Source organism: Hypanus sabinus, chromosome 4 (genome assembly GCF_030144855.1).
Source record: "Hypanus sabinus isolate sHypSab1 chromosome 4, sHypSab1.hap1, whole genome shotgun sequence".
Taxonomy (NCBI): domain Eukaryota; kingdom Metazoa; phylum Chordata; class Chondrichthyes; order Myliobatiformes; family Dasyatidae; genus Hypanus; species Hypanus sabinus.
Genome location: NC_082709.1, coordinates 144,231,264 through 144,257,479, shown reverse-complemented (window position 1 = coordinate 144,257,479; position 26,216 = coordinate 144,231,264). Strand labels below are relative to the sequence as shown.

General features: G+C 39.3%; 2 protein-coding genes across 5 annotated transcripts in view; one reads left to right on the top strand and one right to left on the bottom strand.

Annotated features, from left to right (window-relative positions):
- The first annotated feature begins 3,021 nt into the window (after positions 1–3,021).
- rpl8 (ribosomal protein L8) lies at positions 3,022–10,742 on the top strand. The gene is made up of 6 exons (XM_059968264.1): positions 3,022–3,152; positions 3,675–3,821; positions 3,982–4,123; positions 7,481–7,699; positions 8,497–8,612; positions 10,533–10,742. Exons 2-6 carry the CDS (start codon positions 3,684–3,686, stop codon positions 10,689–10,691), a joined length of 774 nt encoding a protein of 257 aa, XP_059824247.1. The 5' UTR covers positions 3,022–3,152; positions 3,675–3,683; the 3' UTR covers positions 10,692–10,742.
- Positions 10,743–14,019: 3,277 nt separating this feature from the next.
- usp9 (ubiquitin specific peptidase 9) overlaps positions 14,020–26,216 on the bottom strand; it is a 269,594-nt gene continuing 257,397 nt past the window's right edge. For all 4 annotated transcript variants that reach the window (XM_059968262.1, XM_059968261.1, XM_059968260.1 and 1 more), the window contains 3 exons: positions 18,331–18,543; positions 18,001–18,096; positions 14,020–15,824 (listed from right to left, as the gene is read on the bottom strand). In XM_059968262.1, the coding sequence (XP_059824245.1) occupies positions 15,690–15,824; positions 18,001–18,096; positions 18,331–18,543 (444 nt within the window). In that variant the 3' untranslated portion in view covers positions 14,020–15,689. The remainder of the gene's footprint in view (positions 15,825–18,000; positions 18,097–18,330; positions 18,544–26,216) is intronic.

Sequence of the window (26,216 nt, the reverse complement as noted above, 5' to 3'; positions counted from 1 at the left end):
ACAGGCAAAAGACTGAAGGGTATATTTTTGTGGGGTACAACTCTTTGACCCTTTGACACCATATGCAGTACACTAAACTGGATAAATGCAAGAAATTAATTCCTAACTCACTCTTATTGCATCCGTAAGTCCACGCTTAATGCTATGTGTTTCAGCATTAACTCACTCTGTCTTAATTCCACTTCACCAAGTGCCGCATTGTTTTTTTTCTTTTAGCCACACCATAGAGCACAAAATTCAACAGTGAAAATTGAACGGTGGACGCAGGCACGTTCAACGCACACACAATGTCTTTATTTTGTTCACCATGACGGAAATGCTTAATTACGTCCAGTTTTATGCTAAGTGTAACGCCCTTATGAGCTCTCTTAGGCTTTTCTGATACCTTAGGACACATCTTGCTAACGGATTCACAAAATAAATTGAGATAAAGCACAGATGCTCACAGACACAGTTCAAAGCGATGGCAGTTTGATGCTGGGTGTTGTTCCTGGGTAAGGAGCTTGGCAGCGCCAGTCTCGCTACTCGGGGTGCGCGCTGCCTCTATAACGGCTCGCTGCAAAACAAACGCTGAATGCTATTTTCACTTTTCGCCTTTTTTCATTAAAGCGAAAGTCCTCCGGATTTCTTTCGGTTAGCAGAAACAGGTACTAACGTTGGACTTTCGTAAAAGTGAAGTGCGTAAAGCGAACGTTTGAAAACGGGGGACACCTGTACGAGAGGAATTTGCAAGTCATGTATAACTTGGAGGGAACCCTGCAGGTGGCGGTGTTTCCACATCTCTGAAGTCTCGTCCTTAGTGGAAGACGTGGCAAGTTTGGAAAGTCTTGCCAGAACAGCCAAGGTGAGTAAATGTTATATATTTTATAACTGGTACACCCTCCAGCTTGTGGTGGAGGGAATAAACGTTTATTGTGGTGGATGGAGCACCAGTCAAGTAGAAATAAGAACACAAAATTGTGGAAACACTCAACAGGTCATACAGAAAGAGACACAGAGTTAGCGTTTCAGACACAGAGTTCTAGCATTTACCAGAACTAGAATTTTATACAAACCTGTTTTCTCTCCTTCACAGTTTTAATGAAGCAGCCTTTCATCTGAAATGTTAATACTATAGGTAGTCATCAAGTGGGAAAAATGTGGAAGAGCAGGTTTGCAGAGAACTGTAAATAAGTTACTGGTGATAAAGTACTTCAACTATCCAAATATTGTGTTGATTGGGATAGCAATAATATAAGGGCAAATAAGTAAGAGGAACTTCTGAACAAGAGACGCAAAATATTGCAAGAACTCAGCACATTTCTAATGTGTTCAGTATGCTTCTGGCTCAACAAAGAATGCTTCAGCTTGAAGACCCTTCCAGATCTAATTAAGGGTTTTAATTAATATGCAATGTTAATTCCGTTTCACTTTCCACAGTTGCTGGCAGACTTGCTGAGTCTCTCCTGCATTTTCTGTTGTTATTTCAGATTCCCATCATCTGCAGTTTAAAAATGTTTATTTAATGATGCAAGTCGTTGGCTTCATCAGGACTAGCCAAGCTGGAAGGTGTTATTCCTTGAGTACACATTGGACTTCTTTGAACTGAAAATTTATAGTCAGAGAGTACAGAAAGACTCTTTGGCCCAACTGCTTTATGTTGTCCTCAGCAGCCTCCTTGGCCATGACTACTTGTGTGACCATTCTCGTAAAATGTGCCCTTGTATTCCCAGGTCACACTGTTCCACTAGATTTGTTACTGTAAAGTCCTACCTGGGTTTGGCTACTTTAAATGTAACACTCTGCTATTATCCAAGTTGAAAATCATTTGCCTCCTCACCGATGATCAACATCTCCTCCTTGCTGATGGTCAATACTGGTGCACCTCAGGGGTGTGTGCTTAGCCCACTGCTCTACTCTCTACACCCATGATTATGTGACCAGGCATAAATCAAATGCCATCTATAAATTTGCTGATGATACAACATTTGTTGGCAGAATCTCAGATGGTGATGAGAGATCGTACAGGAGATATACCAGCTAGTTGATTAGTGTCACAGCAATAAAAATGCTCTCGATGTCAGTAAGATCAAAGAGTTGATTGTGGACTTCAGAAAGGGTAAAAATCAAGGAATACACACCAATCCTTATCGAGGGACCATAAGCAAGCAGTGAGCAGTTTCAAGTTCCTGCATGTTAACATCTCTGAGGACCTAACCTGGTCCCAGCATATCGATGTAGTTATAAAGAAGGCAAACAGCAGCTGTATTTCATTAGGGATTTGGAATGTCGCCTGAAACACTCGAAAACTTCTAAAGATGTACCGTGGGAAGCATTCTGACTGGCTGCATCACCGTCTGGTATGGGAAAGAGTTGTAAAATTAGTCAGCTTCATCATGGGTACTAGTCTCTGTGGTATCCAAGATAACCCCCACCACCCAGGGTTTGCCCTCTTTTCATTGTTACCATCAGGAAGGAGGTACAGAAGCCTGAAGGCACACACTCAGTGATTCAAGAACAGCTTCTTCCCCTCTGCCATCCGATTCCTGAATGGAAATTGAAACAACTACTCTTTTATTTATGTTTTTGCTCTACTTATTTGATATACATTTACTCACTGCAATTCAAAGTGTTCCCTTACATTACCAGATATTGTATTGCACCGCTGCCGCAAAGTTAACAAATTTCACGACCTCTGCCGGTGACACTAAACCGAATTCTGATTCTTCTTTCGTTTTAATGAGTTCTCTTAGAGTTTCTTCGTTTTGTGACTCCCTGTAAGGTGACGAACCTCAAGGTTGCGTAAAGTGTACATACTTTGATAATAAAAGTACTTTGAACTCTGACAGCTGGAAGGCGACGGCACAGAAATATATGGACTCCATTTTCCATAATGCAACAGAGAACGCGGGTCACCGACCGTGTCAGGTTTTTTAAAAATCAAAAATAAGATTTATATTATATTTAACGGTTCATATAATAAAAAACTATCAATTATCTGACGTCATGTGGATTAGTTTCGGAGAAAACTTTTCCCCCACAAAACGTTCCGGAAGTAGTGGTCGCGAGCGTGACGCCTTCCTTTCCGCGCAAGATCCTGCTCTGGGTAGGCCGATGTCGGACCGGGGCGCCGGCGTAATCCGATTCTAATCTGCTGTTTTGGCTGCCATCTGGTTAATATTCCCTCCAAATACTGAACATTGTTACTTCGTGGTCCTTGCTATAAATTTTATTTATTAAATATCCGAATTTATGTCTGGTTAAAATACTTTTCGATCGAGCTTCCCCTGTAACTAACATGGAGCCTTTGAGTTGAGTGGAAGGGACGAGGCTGTTCGCCGCTTCCCGTCACCTCTCGGGCACTTGTAGGAATTGGTGGTGAATAGTATCTTCACCGGGAGAAGCAAGGCTCCTATGAAAGGTGATGGAAAGGCTGGAAGTTCTGGAAATGATGCCCCAAGAAGAGCTGATCTGTGATATTCAGTCCATTAAATTTGCCGTGACTCCGTTCTTCAAAATACGGCTACTAAAATACTTAAGTAACTATGGTTTAGTGTTAGTGACAGAAGTATAACGTCAGTGGGGAATGCTGCTTTTATTTTACGATGAAAGTAAAATACTGATGTTGCTAATGTGTTTTCTTGAATGTTTGCTTTTTATTTGAATAATGGCTGAAAAATATTTTGTGCTTGCAGTAGTGCAGAATGGGTCGTGTAATCAGAGGACAGAGAAAGGGTGCAGGCTCCGTCTTCAGAGCCCATGTAAAACATAGAAAAGGACCTGCAAAATTGAGGGCAGTGGACTTTGCTGAACGCCATGGTTACATCAAGGGAATTGTCAAGGTAAGTACTGAAAGTCAAACCCCATTTGAATTTACGTTCTTTATAGTTCTTTTAGTCTATGCAGCTAATTTAAGTATATAAACTGTTACTTATCTTAAAAGAAGTAGGTTCTTGGCGTAGTTGATTTAAAATGTAATAAAATGTTTACTTGGCTCTGCAGGATATAATTCATGACCCAGGCCGCGGTGCTCCTTTGGCAAAGGTAGTATTCCGCGATCCTTACCGGTTCAAAAGACGAACTGAACTGTTCATTGCCGCTGAAGGTATTCACACTGGTCAGTTTATCTATTGTGGCAAGAAGGGTAAGTTGAGAAAACTGCACTATTATACAGTTTTAAAAGCTGTCACTTCATCCAGTTGTAGCAATCCATCATTATAAAGTGGAATGCTAACTAAACTGGTTCATAGATCATGACTTTAATTTTAAAATAATTAGTATGTCTGAATTGAAGTTGTTCTGAAAGGTAATTTGATGATCTTTGTAGATGCTTTAATATAGAAGTCTCAGATCAGTGTGCATTTTGGATTAAAGGATGTTTTAAAAGATTTAAGTTTAAAAATTCTGCTCTGAAATCTTAACTGGAACTCTTCAAAATGTGTAGAGGGAATAACACAAACCTCAGGCATATGTTGTGAAATTTGTTTGACAATTATTTTCCTGTATTGCTATTTCTTTAATGTTCTGTCTTGCATTTTCTCAGTTGTAATTAGCCTTGCACATAATCCATGAATACTTGTAGCTTTCATGTGAAAATTAGCTTTATAGCACACTTCAAACATGACAAACTTAAATTAATATCAAATTAACATAAAATTTAGGTAACTTGCATTCCCCTCCATAGATGCTGGCTGAGTTCCTCCAGTATTTTGTGTGTTGCATCAGACTATCAGCATCTGCATTCTTTTTATGTCACCATTACATCTAATGCAAGAAAGATGCGGTCTAAGATGACATTAGGGTTTTCAGGTCCAATCAGGAACTGGTAGCAGTGAGAAGAAGCAGCTATTTTGAACTTTCAGCTTAGGATCTTCAAGGTTTGTTTTGTCTCCTGTCCAATGACAGCATCAAGAATGGGGCACAGCCTGGGTGGTGATTGTTTCCTTCTTGAAATATTTGTCTTATAAGTGTCTGCAGTGGTGGTGGAGAGCTGTACCCATGATGGCTGAGTCCACCACCTTCTGAAGCTTCTTGCATTCCAGGGCATTGGAGTTTCCATATCAGGCCGTGATAACAAGCAGTCAGAATACTTTTTATTATGTCAGGCTGATGCAGCTTGACAAATATCCTTAAATTTGAAAGAAGGTAGAGGCTGTAGTTCCTGCTCATTGTTGCATCTTTCCTGGGCTCAGGTTAGGACCTCTTCACAATACCTGGAGTGCCCACTAGATTTTCAAATCTTATGTCTTTGTTTTGTGTGTTTTTCCCTCATCTTTGCTGTTCATTGGAGTACGCAACTGCACTCAGAACAGCTCAGGAGAATTCAATATATGGATTCCGGTTAATTGAGACATGTTGGGACCAGTACATTTTGGCCCAATTAAGCAGCTGCCACAATTAGTTGAAGTTTCATCGAAATAGTTAAAAAGGTATAAAAAGTCAAGCTGAGTAACAAATTAGATAGTTAAATGAAATACAAAACAAATTAGGACATTACCTATAGCACTACAGTACTATAAAACTGTATTAGTTCCTAATAGTTATCAACGGAGGGATAAATGAGTGCTATCATCTAATGCAGACTGCTTTCATATATTACATAAGACGATTGCATCCTCAATCTTCAAGGTGATTGATACCTTCAGATATTTCGTTGTTTCTAATTGTTGAAGTAGTGAAATTGTTTCATTTTCACTTCCTTGACACGGTTACTCCTTATTTCTTGCCAGCTATCATTAACAGGTATCACTGCCTTTTGAACACAAACTCATGCAAGTGGTGCTATTTAAAAACTGTTTGCTAGTTAGAATCTTTTTGGCAACAGTCTTGTGTCCCAGTTATGCTGCATAGTGCCCCAAACAAATGAAGGGAATCCCAGCAATTTTCTCAATTTAGTTTTGTTCTTTGAGTTGTTCCAAATAAGCGGCTGCTCTGATTAACCAGAATCCACTGTGTTCAAAGTAAAATTTATTATCAATCATGTCATCACACACAACCCTGAGATTCTTTTTCTGTGGGTATACTTAGCAAATCTAAAGAACAAGAACTGTTAACTGTAAACAAACTGCAAATGCAGATATAAATATAATAAATGAAGGAGCATAAAATAACAATATAATGGAGACCTTAAATGAGTGTAGCTATCCCATTTTGTTCAAGAGCCAGATGGTTGAGAGGTAGTAACTGTTCTTGAACCTGGTGGTGCGGGTCTTGAAGCACTTGTATCTTCTACCTGATATCAACCTCGAGAAAAAAGCATGGCCTGGGTGGTGAGGATCTTTGATGGATGCTGCTTTTCTATGGCAACGTTTCATGTATATGCGCTTAGTGGTTGGGAAGGTTTACCTGTGATATACTGGGCTGAATCCACTACCTTTTGTAGGATTTTCTGCTCAAAGGCATTTGTATTCCTGTACCAGGCTGTAATAAAGCCAGTCAGTATACTTTCCACTTCACATCTATGTAAGTTCTCTAAGGTTTTCTGCAGACTCCTGAGGATGTAGAGGTGCTGTTATGCTTTTTGCAATATTCGTATGATGGGTCCAGGACAGATACATTGTGATAGTGACACCCAAGAAGTTAAAGTTACCGACCCTTTCCACTCTAATCCTTCGATAATTACTGGCTAATGCAGCTCTGGTTTCCCTCTCCTGGTCTACAATCAGTTCCTTGGTTTTATTGACATTGAGTCAGAAGGTGGTTATACCACTCAGCCAAATTTTCAATCTCTGCTGATTAATCTCCCTCTTTGCTGCATCCCACAACGGTGGTGTCATCAGCAAACTTGTGTATGGTGTTGGAGCTGTACTTTGCCACACAGTCATAGGTGTAAAGTGAGTCAAGCAGGGAGCTAAAGTACACATTTCTGTGATGCTCCTGTGCTGATGGAGATTGTGGAGATGTTTTTGCCAATCCAGCTGAATTATCTACAAGTGAGGAAATCCAGATCCAATTGCACAAGTGGTATTGAGGCACAGGTCTTGGAATTTACCAGTTAGTTTTGAGGGGGTGATGGTATTAAATGCCGAGTTATAATTGATAAAGAGCATCCTGATGTATGCACCCAGATGTTCCAGGGTTGTATGAAGAGCCAACGAGATAGAATCTGTTGTAAACCTGTTGCTTTAGTAGGTGAATTGGAGCAGAACCAAGTCACCATTCAGACAGAAACTGGTGTACTTCAACACCAGCCTTTCTAAATGCTGCATTAGGCTTATTTGTCCCCAATTTTTTGTTATATATTTCTTAAGTTATACCTGAAATATATAGCTTTTGTTATCTCCTAACCCTTTTGCTTAGAAGTCTTACTCTTCTGGCTTTTTTTTCAGGACCATGCTAAAAATAAGAAAATCTTGGCTTGAGGGTGGCAGTGGTAGTTGTCTTGTGTATTGTATACAAATGGTTATATTATCAATTCTTGATTTAGTATTAACTTAGTATTTTAGAATTGTAACTAAGCTCTGTAATGATGTTTGAAATAATTGTCCAAATCTGTTTGTAGCTCAGTTGAACATTGGAAATGTTCTCCCAGTGGGTACCATGCCAGAAGGTACCATTGTCTGCTGTTTGGAGGAAAAGCCGGGAGACCGTGGTAAACTTGCCCGTGCTTCTGGAAATTACGCAACAGTCATCTCTCACAATCCCGAGACCAAAAAAAGCCGTGTTAAGTTGCCATCGGGTTCCAAGAAAGTTATTTCTTCTGCCAACAGAGCTATTGTTGGTAAGATTAAATTTACCATCCTTTTTGTTTCATGTATTGACTGATTTTAAAATGTGCAATTGTTTATGTAAATAATTTTGTTTAAATTAATGTTTGCACAGTGCTCTTCTGTGACCTTTGTTTTATTATCTAAGTAATTCTTAAAATAATTTTAAGTGTAACTTGCAAATTATTAATTGAAAACTTTCTCTGGTAGCCATATTAAAGATTTCTTGTGCAGATTTCTTCATATACAGGTTTCCCCCGCAATCTGAACGTAGAGCGTTCCTATGAAACTGTTTGTAATCTGAAATGTCATAACGCGAAGAAGCAATTACCATTAATTTATATGGGGAAAATTTTTTGAGCGTTCCCAGACCCAAAAAATAACCTAACAAATCAAAGCAAATAACATATAAAACCTAAAATAATACTAACATATAGTAAAAGCAGGAATGATATAATAAATTTACACCTTATATTAAGTAGAAATATTGTAGGTACGGTGCAGTTTCACTTATCAAACTCAAGAAGGCAGTGAACCGAAATCAATTTGGAGGAAAAAAATCAGCACGTACACGCATGTGCAAACAACTGCCTGCATAAGACTTCACAGTCATTGTGGTCTTTCTCGGGGTAAACACACGTATAGAGCGGGCGTCTTTTTTTCATAAAAGCGAAAATCCTCTTTGGTTAGCGAAAACAGGTACTAATGCAAGTCTTTCATAACAGCGAGTTGTCGTAAATTGAACGTTCGAAAGGTGGGGTCCACCTGTAACACAGGCTGAATATTTGCAAGTGTTTTACTTTGATTGCAGGTGTTGTTGCTGGCGGTGGTCGTATTGACAAACCAATACTGAAGGCTGGTCGGGCTTATCACAAGTACAAGGCCAAGAGAAATTGCTGGCCACGTGTCCGTGGTGTGGCTATGAATGTAAGTTTAAGTAGCATAAGCAACCAATTGTTAAATGTTTTCTCTGGTCCAGTTGTTTCACTCTGGGATTCATTCTCATTAAATTTGTTGGTCCATCTTCCTAGGTTGCTTTTTCCGAGTATCTTGTCATTCATTTAGAAACAATCTGTACCATTCAGTACTTGAAATGTCCATGCCCACTTTTTCTACAACTCAATTCTAGAGTTTCTTCAGTCAGAGGTTTCTTTACCTAACATTAGAATGGGTTTAAACAAAAGACATAGCTCTGATTGTAACTGCAATTTGACTCATTCCACAATCAATTTATGTATTTGCTGCTCTTTTATTATCCACTATCTAATGTTGGATTATTTAAATTTTGTTGCAGGCACAGAATATCCAACAGTGGCTCTTTTGGATTCTGCTTTAATTTCCCTATAGTTTTCTGCTTCTTATTCCTTATTTGTTGGTTGTTCAGTCAAAATATGTAGTTCCATGTTTATACTACCACCACAGCCTCTCTGAACCCCAATGTGATGACTGTGCTCTATTTCAGATTGAACCCTCCAGTTCCTCCCTCCTTTGCTACCTCATTTGTATGCTTCCTTTAAGAAGTCCTAAAGTTAATTTTGACTGCTTTAACTGTTGTTCTTGATTCTCAACTTTTGGATTTAGGAGACTTTAAAACTTAGTTATAATTAATACAGTGATTGTTGTCTAGTTTGTGTCTGAAAGGGTATTAGTGCAGCTGCAAGAATTCATAAATTATTTTGCTGCAGTAGGAATACTTATCACAGTATTAATCTTCAGGTGATTATAAGCATAGAAACCAAGATAGGAGAAATCTGCATTTGGTATAGGGTTGGGCAGTTTTTTTAAAAGATCTTGTGAACTTGCTTTGTGGAAGTGCAGGGTTATTTTGTTTAACCAACGTGGCTAATCTACAAAAGCTAATTTATTAAACTGGCAGGAGCTGAGGCAACAGCACAGGTGTGGATTTATTGAGGGCTTCGTAGAACATTCCAGTGTAGTACAGGCTGACCCTTTAACTTCCTCTTATCAATTTAACTATACCCTCCTGTTTAGCTATCAACTGTGTGCGTATTCTAAATCTCTCAAATGTGCTTAACATATCTGCTTCTACTGGCAGCATGTTTCACACACCCACCACTTGATAAACAAAAACTTAACCTCTGATTTCTATACCCCCCCCCCCCCAGTAGTTTCCTCAAATCACTAAAATGATGCCCCCTTATTACCTACTTCTGCCCTTGGAAAAAGTGTTCATTTGTTCTTTGCCTCTTCCATCAAATTACTTCTCATCCTTTGCTCCAAAGAGAAAAGTCTGAAATGACTTTACCTATCCTCAGTAGACATGCTCTCCAATCCAGGTAGCATCCTGGTAAATTTCCTCTGCACCTAACTAAAGATTCTACAACCTTCCTACAATGAGGCAACCAGAGCTGAAAACAGTATTATCAGTTTGGTCTCAAACTCAATCCCATGACTAATGAAGGCCAACACTATATGGCATCTTACACTGCATATTCATATACCTTAACAACCCAGTCAAACTGCAGCAACTTTGAAGAATCACTGAGTGTGGACCCCGGATCCCTCTAGCCATTAACCCTTTATTCTTTTTCAAATTTGAACTTATAAAGTGAATCACCTCATACTTTTCCAGCTTGAACTTCTGCCAACTTCTCAGCCCAACTGTGCATCCTGTAAACATCCTGCTGTAACCTTCAACAAAGTACACTGTACACACCAGCCTGTGTTTTCAGTTGATGTTTGAAGTGATGCATGAGTATAAAATGTTAATCTAGGTGGACATGAGTAAAACACGAAAAATTAAAATCTGCATTCATTAAAGCAGAGGCATTTCATTGGTAGAAATAATATACTGAGATTTGTTAATCTGGTTTTATTTTTCCATAGCCTGTAGAACATCCATTTGGTGGTGGTAACCACCAGCACATCGGGAAGCCATCAACCATCAGGAGAGATGCTCCTGCTGGGCGTAAAGTTGGTCTCATTGCTGCTCGTCGTACTGGTCGACTGCGGGGTACCAAAACTGTCCAGGAGAAAGAGAATTAATGTCTTGTGTAATATATGTCCTTCTGTCACAATAAAAGTTTTTAAAATTCATTTTGTTTGCATAAAATACATGTAAAATGAAAATATTAGTAAACACTCAAATTTTAACACAATCAAGTATAGCAAACTAAATTTTAATTTCTCCAACATTGGGGAGCATGGTAGTAACACAGTATAAAAGTGTGCACATAGCAAAGAAGGTTGTAACTGAAGAGCCACACTTGACAGAAATAATATTTAGTTTCGATCACCCTCCCTCTTTGCAGTTCTGCAAATTTCCTTTTTGATATGTATTTTGAGTATTAGTTAATTAAGGTTGTGATAGGCGATATTGTCATGCATTCAGGACAGTTTCAACTGGAGAGTGTAATAGTACCCCTATTAGGGAATGAGACAGGGCAGGTGATGTTATTTGTTGGGGAACAAGAGCCAGTGATCAAAATTTCATTGGTTTCAAGATAATTATAGAGGAAGATTGGACTGGTTCTTGAATTGAGATTCTAAATTGGAGAAAAGATCTGGCAAGTGTGGAGTGGGACAGGTTTTCTTGCAAAGGGGTGCTTGGTAAGTGGGAGGCCTTCAAAACTGAGTACAGAGGTTGCATGTTCCTGTTAGAATATAAGGGTAGTGGGTTTAGGCAACCTTGGGTCTCTGGTTAAGGAGGAGCCTGAGAAATGCCAAGGGAACATGGAGTCAGGAGGACTCGAAGCTAAGAGGTTGCTCTGACATGGCAAAGGAGAATACCAAATGTTTATACATATTAAGAACAAAAGGCTAGTAAGGGACAAAATAGATCCATTTGGAGATCAGCATAGCCATTATGCATGGAGCTAAAAAAAAATGGAAGACCTGAAATAGATTTTTTTTTCACCTATTTGCTCAAGAGACAGTCTATAGAAATGAGGCAAAACGGTAGTGAGGCCATGCATCCAGATTACAGAAGAGATGATGTTTACTGTCTTGAAGCAAATTCCCCAGTGCCTGACAATGTGTTCCCTCAGGTCTTGTAGGAAGGATTGTGCATTGATTGCAGGGTCTCTAGCAGAAATTTGTTACCAAGAAAGTTGAAGGAAAGGCAGTGGATATCCAGACTTTTGCGAGGAATTTAACAAAATCCCATGAGGCTCATCGAGGGTTCTATTACTTGGTATTCAGGATGAGGTAGTAGAATTGAATATCCCTAGCGGGAGAAGCCACTGAGTGGAGGCAGGTAATTGCCTGGTCATGCTGGGTGCTTGCAACTAGTAGCTGTTTGTCACTGATTAGTGACTTCGATGATAATGCAAACTGCATCAGCAAATTTGTGGATGATATCAAGATTGGGGAAATAGTGGACAGCAAGGAAATCTATCAGCTTGCAGTGGGATCTGGACCAGCTGGGAAAATGAGTGTAAAATGGCAGATAGAATTTAACGCTGACAAGGGTGAAGTATTACAATTTGGGAGGACAAGCCAGGATAGGACAACCACAGTGCACTAAAGGCACTAAGTCATGTACAACAAAGGGATCCAGGAATACAGTTCTAGTTACTTGAATGTGATGTCACAGGTAGCTCAGGTCATAAAGAGCTTTTGCCACAATGACCATCATAAATCAAAGAGTATTGAGTACAGGAGTTGGGATGTTACATTTTAAATTTAAAACATTGGTGAGGCCAAATTTGGAGTATTGTATGCCATTCCAGTCACTTGCAGGAAGGATCAATGAGTACAGAGAAATTTGACAAGACAAAACCTGAGAGTTGGAGAATGAAGGGCGATATGAAGGCTATAGATTGGGTAAATTTAAGCAGGCTTTTTCCACTGAGGTTGGGTGAAATTAGAACTTTAAGGCTGTAAGGTGAAATAACCTGAGGCGATCTTCAGAGGGTGGTGGGAGTGTGGAATGAGCTGCCAGCTGAAAAGGTGGATGCAGGTTCAACTGGCAACATTTAAGAGAGGCTTGGATAAGTACGTGGATGGGAGGGTTATGGTTCAGGAGTAGATCAATAGAGCTACTCAGAACAATTTGACACAGATTACATGGGCCAAAGGGGGCCTGTTTCAGTTTTGTAGCTTTAGATTACCAACCTCAGAGTCAGGGATATGTCCCTTACTTTATGATTCCTCTGCCAATGAAAAATCCGTATCCTTTAACATCAAGCTTAAATTGAAGTTTACTGACTTTAATTTTTAAAGTCCTTCTAATACTGTTATTCATAATAGCACTGGCAGTAAATGTAAGGGTAACAGCAACAACGCACTTCTCTTCAGGTGTATCCCTTATGAGTCGGGAAAATCACCATTTCTTCCTGCTTCCCTAATCCATTGGTATTCGTATACCGGAGGGAGTAAAATGAACCACATAATGCTGTAAAAACAAACTTACTTTAAATTATTTCTCTGTTATGAATTCACTGACCACACTAACTTCTTGGGCATCAACTAAATAAATCAGATAAAATCAATAGTATTTTTGCTTTCAATCAAAACTACCCTTGTTGAAATGCAAATATCAAGGCAGGGGCATATTCTGATTGATTGTTACCAAATAGAGGGGTATACAAAGAATACAGGTAATATATCACCCTCTGGAAGCACATGCAGAGACTGAAGAGAGAGAGAGAAAAAACATCCAGTTGTTCAGTATTGATTGTAAACATTCATATTTCTGTTAATACAATAGATCATATCAATCGTCTTCCAATATCACATATGCCACAAGATGATTATTCAGACCAAGCAATTCACATTGGCATTTATGATACACTCAACTCTCCACCTAGCTTCCCTAATGTAAATGTATTAGGCATTAACATGCTTCAGCCTCTCCTGCCTTATATGCATCCAAACTCCATTAATGCATTCTCTAAATCATCTCATCAACTCACTGTTACAGGAACTTAAACATTTCTCATCACTTCCTGGCTAATGAGGTTACTTCTCAATTTCCAAATGGATTTCCTGTTGACTACTTCATATTGATAGCCTCTGGTGTTGCTCTTTCCCAATATTGGAAACATTTTCCTTGTATCCAATATTAAAAGCTTATATAATTTTGAGAGAAAAGTCTGTTCACATAAACATATCAAAATATATGCCTTTCCATATCAGACATCCTTGTAAATACACCTTCCCCAGTACCTCTATTTAAAATACAGCAGCTACATAGTACGTTCATATGCTGGAAGCAACCTTTTGGCTTAGACATTTTTGAACTATTGTTGAACAGATATTTCTAAGACTGGTCATCATCCTAAAAATGCACAGCTGACTGCAATTTGTTTCTTCAAGTTAACTGCCATTGGAGAAATCAAGTTTATTAACAAATGAAATGAAAGACAAAATGTTCACTGTGTCAATAATTCAATTTCTTTATTGTTGCTAGGGGGAGTTTAGTTGTAAGTATACCTCTGTGCACAAAAAAATTCCAAGTGAAAGGTCACAGTGCGACTGTAGTTTCAGAATTCAATGTCACATCATGGCTAAAACCAAAGTCACATGGCATGGAACTCTGCACAGTCAATTTTTTTTTGTTTTTTTTAAATAAGAACACAGGACAAAATGTTCCTTTTAATTCATGTTCTTCTTTTGAATTCAGCAAAATAATTTCTATAAAATAAAACTGCAAAATATTTAAATATAATAGGATGGGTTGAGTCTGTTTTGCAGGGGTATTTGGTTTGAGACAAATTCCAAAAAAATACACATTCAAGTTACCAATTTTTTTTTTTAAATACAGTATTTACTGATTATTTCCTCAAAATCCATAAACAAAAGGCTACTTTTGGAATTGAGTGAGAATCCTGCAAGAATCATGACTAACCAGCAGTTTTTCTTAAAATTACAATCTTGCTTATATCTGAATTAGGCTGACAGGATGGGCACGGAGCTAAGACAATTTTCTGTTTTCCAGTAGAATTGTGACTGCAACAAATTAGTGAGCTGTCCCCACTGTGTCAGTCATGTACATCTTGATTTAATTCTACTTCACCGAGTTGCAGTAAGAGGGAAGTTTAGAAGTTAATCTAAGTAAGCTCTACCAAGGAAATAAAACAAGCACACCATGTACTGTCTATTATGCTCCAGGCATCCTGGCATAGCAACGGTTGCATATATTTTTTCCTTTAAATTCCTATAATTCAAAACTAATAATCCTTTATCCCACCCATAGACTGTCAAATATTAGATCTGAATATATGTGCAATTGAAAGCCACTTATACTCACATTTTTCTCCAATTGAACCATCAAGGTATAACAGAAAAGGAAAAAAAGCTCTGAGCAGAGCATGTTTTTTTGCTCAGGGATTAAAAAACTGCTGTCATTAGGATCATCTTTCATTGGCTACACTAATCTGATGTGAAGCCATGCTAAATGTTACAGCATAACTAGAGCTTCAAAATGATTCAACTAAGACCAGAATGAAAAAGGCAATGAAAAAGAAATCCAGAGCAACAATACATCACCAGTGTCCCACATCAACCAAATGTTAAAAAGTCACCATCAAATAACCCAAAGTAAAAGCAACTCCGGTGGCATGAGTTAACATGTTGTTTTTTCTGTCTGGTTGACATGGCCATGTATCTTGAAAATAATCTGATCCACACTGCCATTTGGCAGGTTATCCTCAAAGCTGAGCACAGCTGATAAAGCAAAGATTAGATTTGGGTGTCTTAGATCTGTAGGTCTGCAACATTCCTCAAGCAAATCTGCACTGCTGAGGATTTAACAGTCAAACATTAATATACTATATACACCTTGCCATTTATACATTAGCATCAGGCCATTTATTACAAAACACTATACACTTTTCCACTGCAGGCAGGTTATATGTCAACAGCATTGCTCTGCAGGGCAGACAGTGAATAGACTCTTCCCACTCCAGGTCGGACAGTATATTTTTTTTTTAAAAAGATATTTGTTTCACTGGTGTAGACGGACCCAGAGAAGTGAACTGTAAGGCCTGGGCATGTGCTTGAGCCAGTGTCTTTATTGGGTACATTGGATAATTATCTGTGTTAATCTTTTGTCTGTGATGCAGGAATGTCTTCACTGCCTTCCCAATTTTCTTGTGCTCGCTGACCAGTTCGCTGAGGGTTGTTCATATGATGTGCCACTGGACCTGTGTATGGCTGACCATGCACGTGGTTATTCTGCAAGTAAAAAATAAAGAATGGTTTTAGGAGCAGAATTAATTTTATGCAGGCATAAAATTCTGTGAAAGAAAAATACAGAATGTTTCATTATGTCTAAAAAAATCAGAAGTACTATAACAGCACAGGACAACTTAAATGTACACTTGAATGTGAAAAACTGTCAATCTTCATTGGACTATTAGGAAAGGCATACAGAACAATTCATTATTTCAAAAAGGTAAAAAGATGAAAAGTAAAGAATAAGATTAAAGAAACAAAACCAACTCATCAACACCAACACTATAACCGGGATAAATAATATACTTGGTATACAAGGTAAATTGCTGACTTTATCTCAAGGAAACAACCTATAGGGTAAAGCAATCAACAGAATAAGATGAATTACTTGGAAAGGAATGAGACTGGTTCCCAGAAATTGAGATGATAAAACAATCTAGGTTGAAACTATACTGCATTACCAAGAGAATGCAACATTTTCAAGAAGGCTTTACTTGACGATGTGCACTTCAAGACCGGTATCAGAGAAAAATAACAAAGGATTCACACTTGGGACACTGAGGCTTTATGACCAAGGTCTACTGCCATCATCACCAAGAGTTACTACTACACACCTCCAGAGATTCAGCTTCACTGCTGGCCTCTAGCACTGTCTGCAAGGACTATGCAAGTTTTCACTTTAACTTGTGAGAGTTTCTTCCACTTCCTAAAGCTGTGTGGGTAGAGGTTAAATAATTATTGTAAATTACCATTAATGTCCAGATGACTGGTTGATTCTTTGGGCGTAGGGTGAGGGGTGGTAGCATGGGCTAATGTAGAAGTTCTCAAGGAAGTAACCACTTGAGGTTTCATTTTTTTTTCAGGCAGTGACCGAGCTTGGTCAATATAGACACAGTAGACTCTGTTTTTCCACTGCATTTATCTATGGCACTAAAATCTGAATTAAATGTAGAAGTAAAATAAGAAAGTGCCATATAGAAATTCAGAATTGGCTTTATTCATTCAGCATAGACCATAACTAAAGCAATGGTGAGGCCTCACTTGGAATATTGTGAACAGTTTTGGGCCTCTGATCTCAGAAGGGATGTGCTGAAACTGGTGAGGGTTCAATTCAAAGGTGGTTCATTAAAATGATCCCAGGATTGAATGGCTTGTCATATGAAGTTTGATAGCTCTGGCCTGGTATTCCCTAGAATTCAGAAGAATGAGGGGTGACCTAATTGAAACCTATCCAATGGTGAAAGTCCTTGATTGAGAGATGTGGAGAGGATGTTTCCTATGGTGAGAGAGTCTAAGACCAGAGGACACAGCCTCTAAATAGAGGGGCTTCCTTTTAGAACAGAGATGAAAAGGAATTTCTTTAGGCAGAGATTGGTGAATCTGTGGAATTCCTTGCCACAGGCCAAGCCTTTATGGATATTTGAGGCAGAGGTTGATAGATTATTGATTGGTCATGGCATAAGGAATACATGGAGAAGGCAGGAGATTGAGGCTGAGTCGACAATTGGATCAGCCATGATGAAATGGCAGAGCAGACTCAATGGGCCAAATGGCCTAATTCTGCTCCTATATCTTATGGTTGATAACTTAGAGCAGAAATAGGTCATTAAATCCACCAAGTCTGTTCTGCCTTTTGATCACTGGCTGATTTATGATTCTTCTCAAACTCATTCTCCTGCCTGCTCCCCTTAATCTTTGATGCCGTTGCTCATCAAGAAATCAGGAAATAATGAACTGTTCTGTATGTCTTCCCTAATAGTCCAATGAGGATTGACAGTTTTTCACATGATCATACATTTCCCTGCACTCTATTCCATCTGCCACTTCTATGGCCATTCCCCATATCTGTCCAAGTCCTTCTGCACACTCCCTGCTTCCTGACTACCTGTCCCTCCACCTATCTTAGTATTAGCCGCAAACTTGGCTACAAACCCATCAATTCTGTCATCCAAATCACATGAAAAGCAGTCTCAACACTGACCTGTGTGAAACACTGCAAGTCACCAAGAAAATGCCCTTTATTCTCATTCTTTGCCTGTTGCTAGTCAGCTCATCTTTCAGTTTTTCGTCCATGCTAACATAACCATAAATTGCTAACTTAAGTCCAACAATTTAGATTTTTTCGAATCAAGTTCAACCAACAAAATAAAAGTTAGTGGAAAAAGAATGTATTTACCTGTTGATACTGGGAGTTTGGTGAATGTGGGTATAAAGGAGCATCTTCTGGTGGGGATGAATCATGTTCATCTGGTGCATCTTGATCATCGGGCTCCTACAATTATCAACAAGTTAACAATAAAAGTGTGAAGCACAGGATATGGATGTATAGCATAATGATAAATAAATCTGGAGAGATGAATTGCAAACTACTGCAAAATAAAAACAGGGGTCTGGAAGAAAGGACTGCAAGGACCATATGTTGATGAATAATGATCGTCTATTTTTGCATACTGAAAATATAAGGCAGCAAGGTTTAAAAATAATTCTAGAATGTTTAGTGCCTTACCTCTTCAGGACACAGTTCACATGCTTTTGCAAGAGTCATCCTGGCACTATGTGATCTCTCAAGGAAGTAACCATTTGAGGTTTCATTACTTTGTACAGGCGGTGACCAGTTGTTGTAGGTATACTGAGGATTTGCAGCATATGGCCTCCGTTCCAGCTCATCACCAAGCCACTCCACTGCCCATGTCCATTTTCGTTTCAGGTCACCATTACTCTGGAAAAGCATTTCAGTAAATCCATATATTAAAAACTTTTTTCCCCCTATTTTGTAAGAAAAGGAACCCATTTATTGTCAAGTCTTCTGATTCCGAGGTTATGAAAGTCAAGGCATAATTCATATTTTTATTTCTGAATATGAGCTTTCCTTGATTTTAAGTAGTAGGCCAAATAGCTTCTTGAAACCGCTTCACAATTTCTAAAACTTTTATCACTCAAAATTCAGCTTGACTGTTCTTACTTTCCTACCTGTCACATCAGCGCCCACTCAATCTATTGGTACCCCTTTGCAGACTCTGCATCAGTTTCACAGCTCATTTTCCACTTATTTGACATTACTGGTAAATGTATGAAAGGACACTAACATGTGAAGATTGTTATAGATTATAAATAGTGAGGATTCAATGCCAAGTCTTGTGGCATCAAATTATTGATGGGATAGCAATGTGACCTGCAACCGAGACATCTGTCAGAGAAAGAAACACTTCTTTTATTGTCTGTATGTAGTTGGCAAATTATTTAAGGTTATTTCTGAGAATACAAGAGGGAAATTAAAAGGTAAAGGGCCTTTGTACAGACCCTTTCCTTACTCCAAGGTGGAATTTAGATATGGGGTAGTTAGAGAGAGAGATGAATGACAATCCGAGATCTTTTTCATGATGCTTTATCACACTTCCTGATGTGAAATTGAAACTGGTGAAAATAGCTTCAGGCTTCCTCAAAATGAAACATTATAGCTGCATAATGAATTGGTAAGGAAGTAGCGTATTGCCATTGATCAAGCAACTTCAGGTGAATGCTCTTAAATGGATACTTGTAACGTTTTATAACTCCAAAACATAAAAGCTAAATAAAAGAAAAGCAAGGGAGCACAGAATGTGAGTATAACTTTGTTTTTATTTTAAGTGAGGTGTGTACTTGACTGTGGCATGATGTATGCCATTCAAGTACTATTACATATAACTTATAATTAATTATTTAAACAAAGAATGCTTAATCAAATACTGAAATATTAAATACACAACACTCCTCCCTGCTTAGCTATAAGCTCCAACTCAATATAGAATGCACCTCAACTTGTACACATATAGTAGGTAGCCATCGACTCCAAGTGATCATGGGTTTGCTCCTCTGGTGGACTGTGTTCTCTCAGGGTGCAAACCTGGGCAGGAAGATTTGAAGAACTGGCTGTTGCCCATGTAATAACCTCCCCCTCTCCATGAACTGATATAGTCCAAGGGAAGGGCAAGCGCCAATACAGCTTGGCACCAGCGTTGTCGCAGAGGTTGCCAGAACTAAGTTGTGAACAACAATGTGCCTTAGGAACCCTCGCTCTGGACTTTTTACTTCAGGTTTACTCCCGAAGCCTGAATGTAGACATATACATTTGCAAGAAAATGTTTGTGAACCCTTTCCAATTACCTAGTTTTCTGCATTAATTACTCAAAAAATGTAGTCTGATCTTCATCCGTCACAATAATAGACAAACACAATCTGCCTAAACTAGTAAAACACAAACAATTATACTTTTCATGTCTCTATTGAACATATTGTTTAATCATTCATAGTCCAGGCCAGAAAAAGTATGTGAACCCCTGTATTTAAGAACTGGTAGAACCTCCTTTAGCAGCAATAACCTCTACCAAACATCTCCTGTAGCTACTGATCAGTTGCACAATGGCAAGGAGGGATTTTAGACCATTCCTCCATAGAAAACTGCTTCAGTTCATCAATATTTCTGATATACCATGTACGAACAGCTCTCTTCAGGTCATTCCCCAGCATCTCAATTGAGTTAAAGTCTAGACTCTGACTTGGCCATTCCAACATGAATTTTCTTCTTTTTAAACCATTCTGTTGATGATTTACTCTTGATTTGGATCATTGTCTTGTTGCATCATACAACTTCTACTAAGCTTCAGGTGGTGGACCACTACTCTGACATTCTGCTGTAAAATGTCTTGATACAATTAGGAATTCATTGTTCCCTCAATGATTGCAAGCTCTCCAGGCCCTGAGGCAACAAAGCAGCCCTAAACCATGATGCTCTTTCTACCATTCTTCATAGTTGGAGCGATGAGATTTCAGTGTTGGTGTGTAGTGCCCTTTTACCTCCAAATATAGTAGCATGGATTTCTGTCAGAAAGTTCAACTACTGTCTCATCTGTCCACAGGACATTGTTCCAGAAGCATTGTGGAACATCTGGGTGGTCTTTTGCAAACTGATGAATGCCCCGGTCTTTAGAAATGCTTTTGTAGCCTTTTCCAGCTACAAGTGTCTCTACAACTCTTCTTAGGTCTTACAGAAAGTTGTTTTGATTGACGTACGGTGCACAGAAACAGATCTTTCTTGAGAAGAGTTGACCCTGTCAGTAACCTCTGTGTATTATTTTCAGGGCAGGGCACTCCTACAACCCACACCTCCAATCTCATCTCATTGATTGGAACACCTGATTCCAAATAGCTTTTATAAAAGACATTACCCCAAAGATTCATGTACTGTTTTAAACTTAGACAGTGATTGTTTAAATGGTGTGCTCAGTATTGATTATAAGTATAATTGTGCTATTAGTTTAGGCAGATTATGTTTCTGTATTATTGTGACTTAGGTGAAGATCAAACCACATTTAATGAATAATTAATACAGAAAAACATGTAATTGAAAAGGCTTCACAAATTTTTTCTTGTAACTCGTGTGTGTGTGTGTGTGTATATATATATACACACACACATACATACACACACACATAATATACAATATACAACTAATAGATAGACATCCATATCATCGTAAATTTTAAATGATCCTATTCAGGCCTAAAGATTTAATCACTGTGAAGGCCTTCTTATTGGGATAAAGTGGGACAATGTCTTTCCTGACAAAGGGGATCACTCTGCTTGGCAGGTAAGACTTCTGGCTGTGAAACAATCTCAGGTTCTGGGGATTGTAGAGTTGACTCAGACTACAGGAAGTGATTCTGACAGCATTGAATATCTTTCTTCTGGGGATGTGTAGATTATAATATGCCTGATGTCACCAGTTCCTTTGACTTTTGCAAAGCCACCTGACACAGCTTTGTCTATTGCCATTCCTTCCCGATCTGTTGTAATGAGTTCAAGGGGTGGAGCACAGTAGTCAGGTTTGGCAGGAACCTGTTAGAATAATTGACAATTCCTAAAAAGGATCACAACTATAGCAATCCTTTGGCTTTGAGGCATCCACCAATGCTTGAATTTCTGCAGCACACTTGTGTAATCCTTGTGTGTCAGAAGTAGGACCACAGTAAGTTATGCTTTGTTTAAAGAACTCACACTTGTTACATTGTGCTCAAGAGCCTATAATCTTCTAATCTTTTTAACTCTATCTTGAGATTTTGAAGGTATTCCTTGTCATCCAGGTTACACTGACTGCCTAGACAACCCTGCAGCACTTGGGTCCATGCAAGTCCAAAAATAAGCCTATTAGCGATAAAGCCCTTTTGTGAGTGTTTAAGGTGATAAACACTTTAGACTCTTCTTCCATCTTGATCTGTAGGTAGGCTTCAGCCAAATCCATTTTCCTGAAGTGTTTCCCTCCAGAAAGATTTGCAAAGATACAGTATCCTCAATCCTGAGCAGAGGGTATTAAGCTACATTCAGTACTGAGTTGATGGTAACCTTAAAATCACCACAGATCCTGACAGATCTGTTGTTCTTGGCTATTGGGACCACTGGCATTGCCTATGGTCTCCACTCAACCTTAGAAAGAATTTCTTCAACCCAGACGGGCTTTGTAAAACTTGGCAAAACTTTCATTTAGCACTATTTTACCCTTGATGTGTTTAAAATTTTCCAATTCCATCCTTGAACATTTTTGTGGTATGTAAATGGTGGATGGATCTTCAATTAAGTTGCAGTTCTCTCATCACATTTCCACAAAGCTGACCCTCCTGCTTTTACCACATACAAGCTTAACGTGGCTTGTAGCTTGTTTTATTTCATTGTTACAAATGTCATTCTCACAGGAGTTATCATGGTGTTATCATTTCAGAAAACCTGTCCTGGGCCCTCACATAAATACAATTATGAAGAAAGCATGGAGTACCTCTACTTCTTTAGGAGTTTGTGATGACTCAGCATGACATCTAAAATTATGGCAAACTTCTACAAAAATGTACTGGAGAGTATGCTGACTGGCTATATCACAGCCTGGTACAGAAACACCAATACCCTTGAACAGAAAATCCTAAAATAATAGTGGACTAGTCCAGTTGATCATGGACAAAGCAGCACCCATCATCAGGGGCCTCCACCTTCCAGGTCATGCTCTCTTCTTGCTGCCATAATCAGGAAGGTGGTACAGGAGCCTCAGGACTATCAGGTTCAGGAACAGTTAGTAACCCTTAACTGTGAGGCTCTTGATCCAAAGGGAATAACTTCACTTGCCCACCATTGAGATGTTCCCACAACCTATAGACTCACTTTCAAGACATTTCATCTCATGTTCTCGATATTTATTGCTTATTGTTTTATTATTATTTCTTTTTGTTATTTGCACACTGGTTGAACACCCAAGTTGGTGCATTCTTTCAATAATTCTAGTTATTATTCTATTATGGATTTATTGAATATGCTCACAAGAAAATGAATCTCAGGGTTGTATACAGTGACATAAATGTAATTGATAATAAATGTACTTTGAACTTTGATTTAGCTTTTCTCCAGTACAAGTTCTTAATAGGATATACAGTGCCTGTAAAAAAAATCACCCCCTTTAATAATTGATTGCATAAGTACTCACCCCATTCAAGTCAGTGTTTAGTAGAAGCACCTTTGGTAGCAATTACAGCCTTGAGTCTGTCTGGATTGGTCTCTATCTGCTTTGTACATTTGGACACTGCAATTTCCTCCATTCTTCTTTACAAAACTGCTCAAGCTCTGTCAGATTGCACGAGGATCATGAGTGAACAGCCCTTTTCAAGTCCAGCCACAAATTCTCAATTGGATTGAGGTCCTGACTCTGACTTGGCCACTCCAGGACACTAAATTTTTGTTTATTAAACCATTCCTGTGTAACTTTGGCTTTATGCTTGGAAGCATTGTATTGCTGAAAAACAAATCTCCTCCAAAGTTGCAGTTCTCTTGCAGTCTGCATCAGGTTTTCCTCCAGAATTTCCCTGCATTTTGCTGCATTCATTTTACCCTCTACCTTCACAAGCCTTCCAGGGCCTGCTGTAGTGACGCATCCCCACAGCATGATGCAGCCACCACTATGCTTCACGGGAGGGATTGTGTGTTTTTGATGATGTGTGGTGTTTGGCTTACACCAAGTGTAGCATTTAGTCTGATGGCCTAAAACCTCAATTTTGGTTTCATCAAACCATAGAACCTTCTTCCAGCTGACTTCAGACTCTCTGACATGCCTTCTGTCAAACTCCAGTCGAGATTTCATGTGAGTTTATTTTCCAACAGTGGTTTTTCCTTTGTCACTCTCCCACAGGCTGCAACTAGCGAAGCAACAGTTGTCTGCGCAGTCTCTCCCATCTCAGTCACTGAAGCTTGTAACTCCTTCAAAGTTGCCAAAGGCCTTTTGGTAGCCTCCCTCACTAGACCCCCCCCCCCCCCCCCTTGAGAGGCACTCAGTTTTTGAGTGCAGGCTGCTCTAGGCAGATTTACAGCTGTGCCATATTTTTTTATGTCTTTATCATTGACTTAACAGTACTCCAAGGGATGTTCACTGACTTGGAAATCTTCTTGTATCCATCTCCTGATTTGTGCTTTTCAATAACTTCCTCACAGAGTTGCTTGGAGTGTTCTTTGTCTTCATGGTGTAGTTTTTGCCAAGATATTGACTCACCAGCAATTGGACCTTCCAGATACAGGTGTATTTTCACTACAATCAATTGAAACACCTTGACTGCACACAGTGAACTCCATTTAACTAATTATGTGACTTCTAAAACCAAACTGGCTGCACCAGTGATGATTGGATGTGTCATATTGAAGGGGTGTGGTTGCTTAATACAATCAATTATTTAGTGTTTTATAATTGTAATTAATTTAGATAACATTGTAGAGATCTGTTTTCACTTTGACACAAATGAATTTTTCTGTTGATCAGTGTCAAAAAAGCCAAATTAAATCCACTGTAATTCAATGTTATAAAACAATAAAATATGAAAACTTCCAAGGGGGTGAATACTTGTATAAGCATTGTATGCAGGCTTCAGTTCAGTGTCTTGGAAGTGCTGTTCAAACTCATTTTGTGGAATGACTGAAACAGCCAAGCTAGTGCCTGATTACATTTTAAGTAATTTACTGTTCACTTGTGGTGTAAGCCATATTGCTTGTCCCTCGGTAGTTTCCATATTATAAATCTCAAGGCTATGAAGTTCTGTATAACTCTCATCAGCTTTTTCATCAACAGCAAGGAGATTAATGCTCCTTTTGAAACTGCAACTTGACTTTTTATCTTTTTCTGTTTCCTGTGCAGTCCATTTACCTTTGTTGCATTTTCCGCAAGTTTCACATTTAAATCTGCATTGGACTGGTGTAGTGAGCACCTGCCACAATGGTAACACAATTTATTCGGCAAGGCAGGTTACTGTTCAGATGTTTCAATTTTGTTCACGCTCACTTTCATTCCTAACTGCAACCCAATTGTGTGTCTGTCTGCATTGATACAGTGATTTCAACTGTTCTATTAAATGTGAGTTGTGCTTAAATTAGGGGCTGTTTTTGAATGCTTTCTTGCAAGATTCCACAAACTTATCCTATCCATGTCAACTCTATCTGTTGTCAGCCCCCAACCAACACATACTCCACTCTTCCCTCCTACCCCTCCTCACAGCCCCCCACCCTGTTCTCGTGACTATACCCCTCCCTCAACTGAAACCACCATGGTGGGCTTCACAGCTGAACAGGTGAGAAGACAGCTGAAACATTTCCACCCCGGATGGTGTCAGCCCCTGTGTGCTCAAACCTGTGCCCCCCAGCTATGTGGAGTACTTCACCATGTCTTCAACCTAAGCCTGAGTCTCCAGAGGGTTCCTGTGCTGTGGAAGATGTCCTGCCTCGTTCCTGTACCGAAGATGCCACGCCCCAGTGACTCCAATGACTACAGTCCGGTGGCATTGACCTCCCACATCATGAAGACCCTGGAGAGACTTGTTCTAGAGCAGCTCCGGCTTATGATTAGACCACACTTAGATCCCTCCAGTTCGACTAGGAGTTGAGGATGCCATCGTCTACCTGCTGAACTGTGTCTACACCCACCTGGACAAGCCTGCGAACACTGAGAGTCATGTTTTTTGACTTCTCTAGTGCGTTCAACACCATCTGCCCTGCTCTGCTGGGTGAGAAGCTGACAGTGTTGTAGGTGGATGCTTCCCTGGTGTCATGGGTTATTGATTACCTGACTGGCAGACCACAATACGTGCGCTTGTAACACTGTGTATCAGACAGAGTGGTCAGCAGCACTGGGGCTCCACAGGGGACTGTCCTGTCTCCCTTTCCCTTTACCATCTACACCTCGGACTTCAACTACTGCTAGAGTCTTGCCATCTTCAGAAGTTTTCTGATGACTCTGCCATAGTTGGATGCATCAGCAAGGGAGATGAGGCTGAGTACAGGGCTACGGTGGGAAACTTTGTCACATGGTGCGAGCAGAATCATCTGCAGCTTAATGTGAAA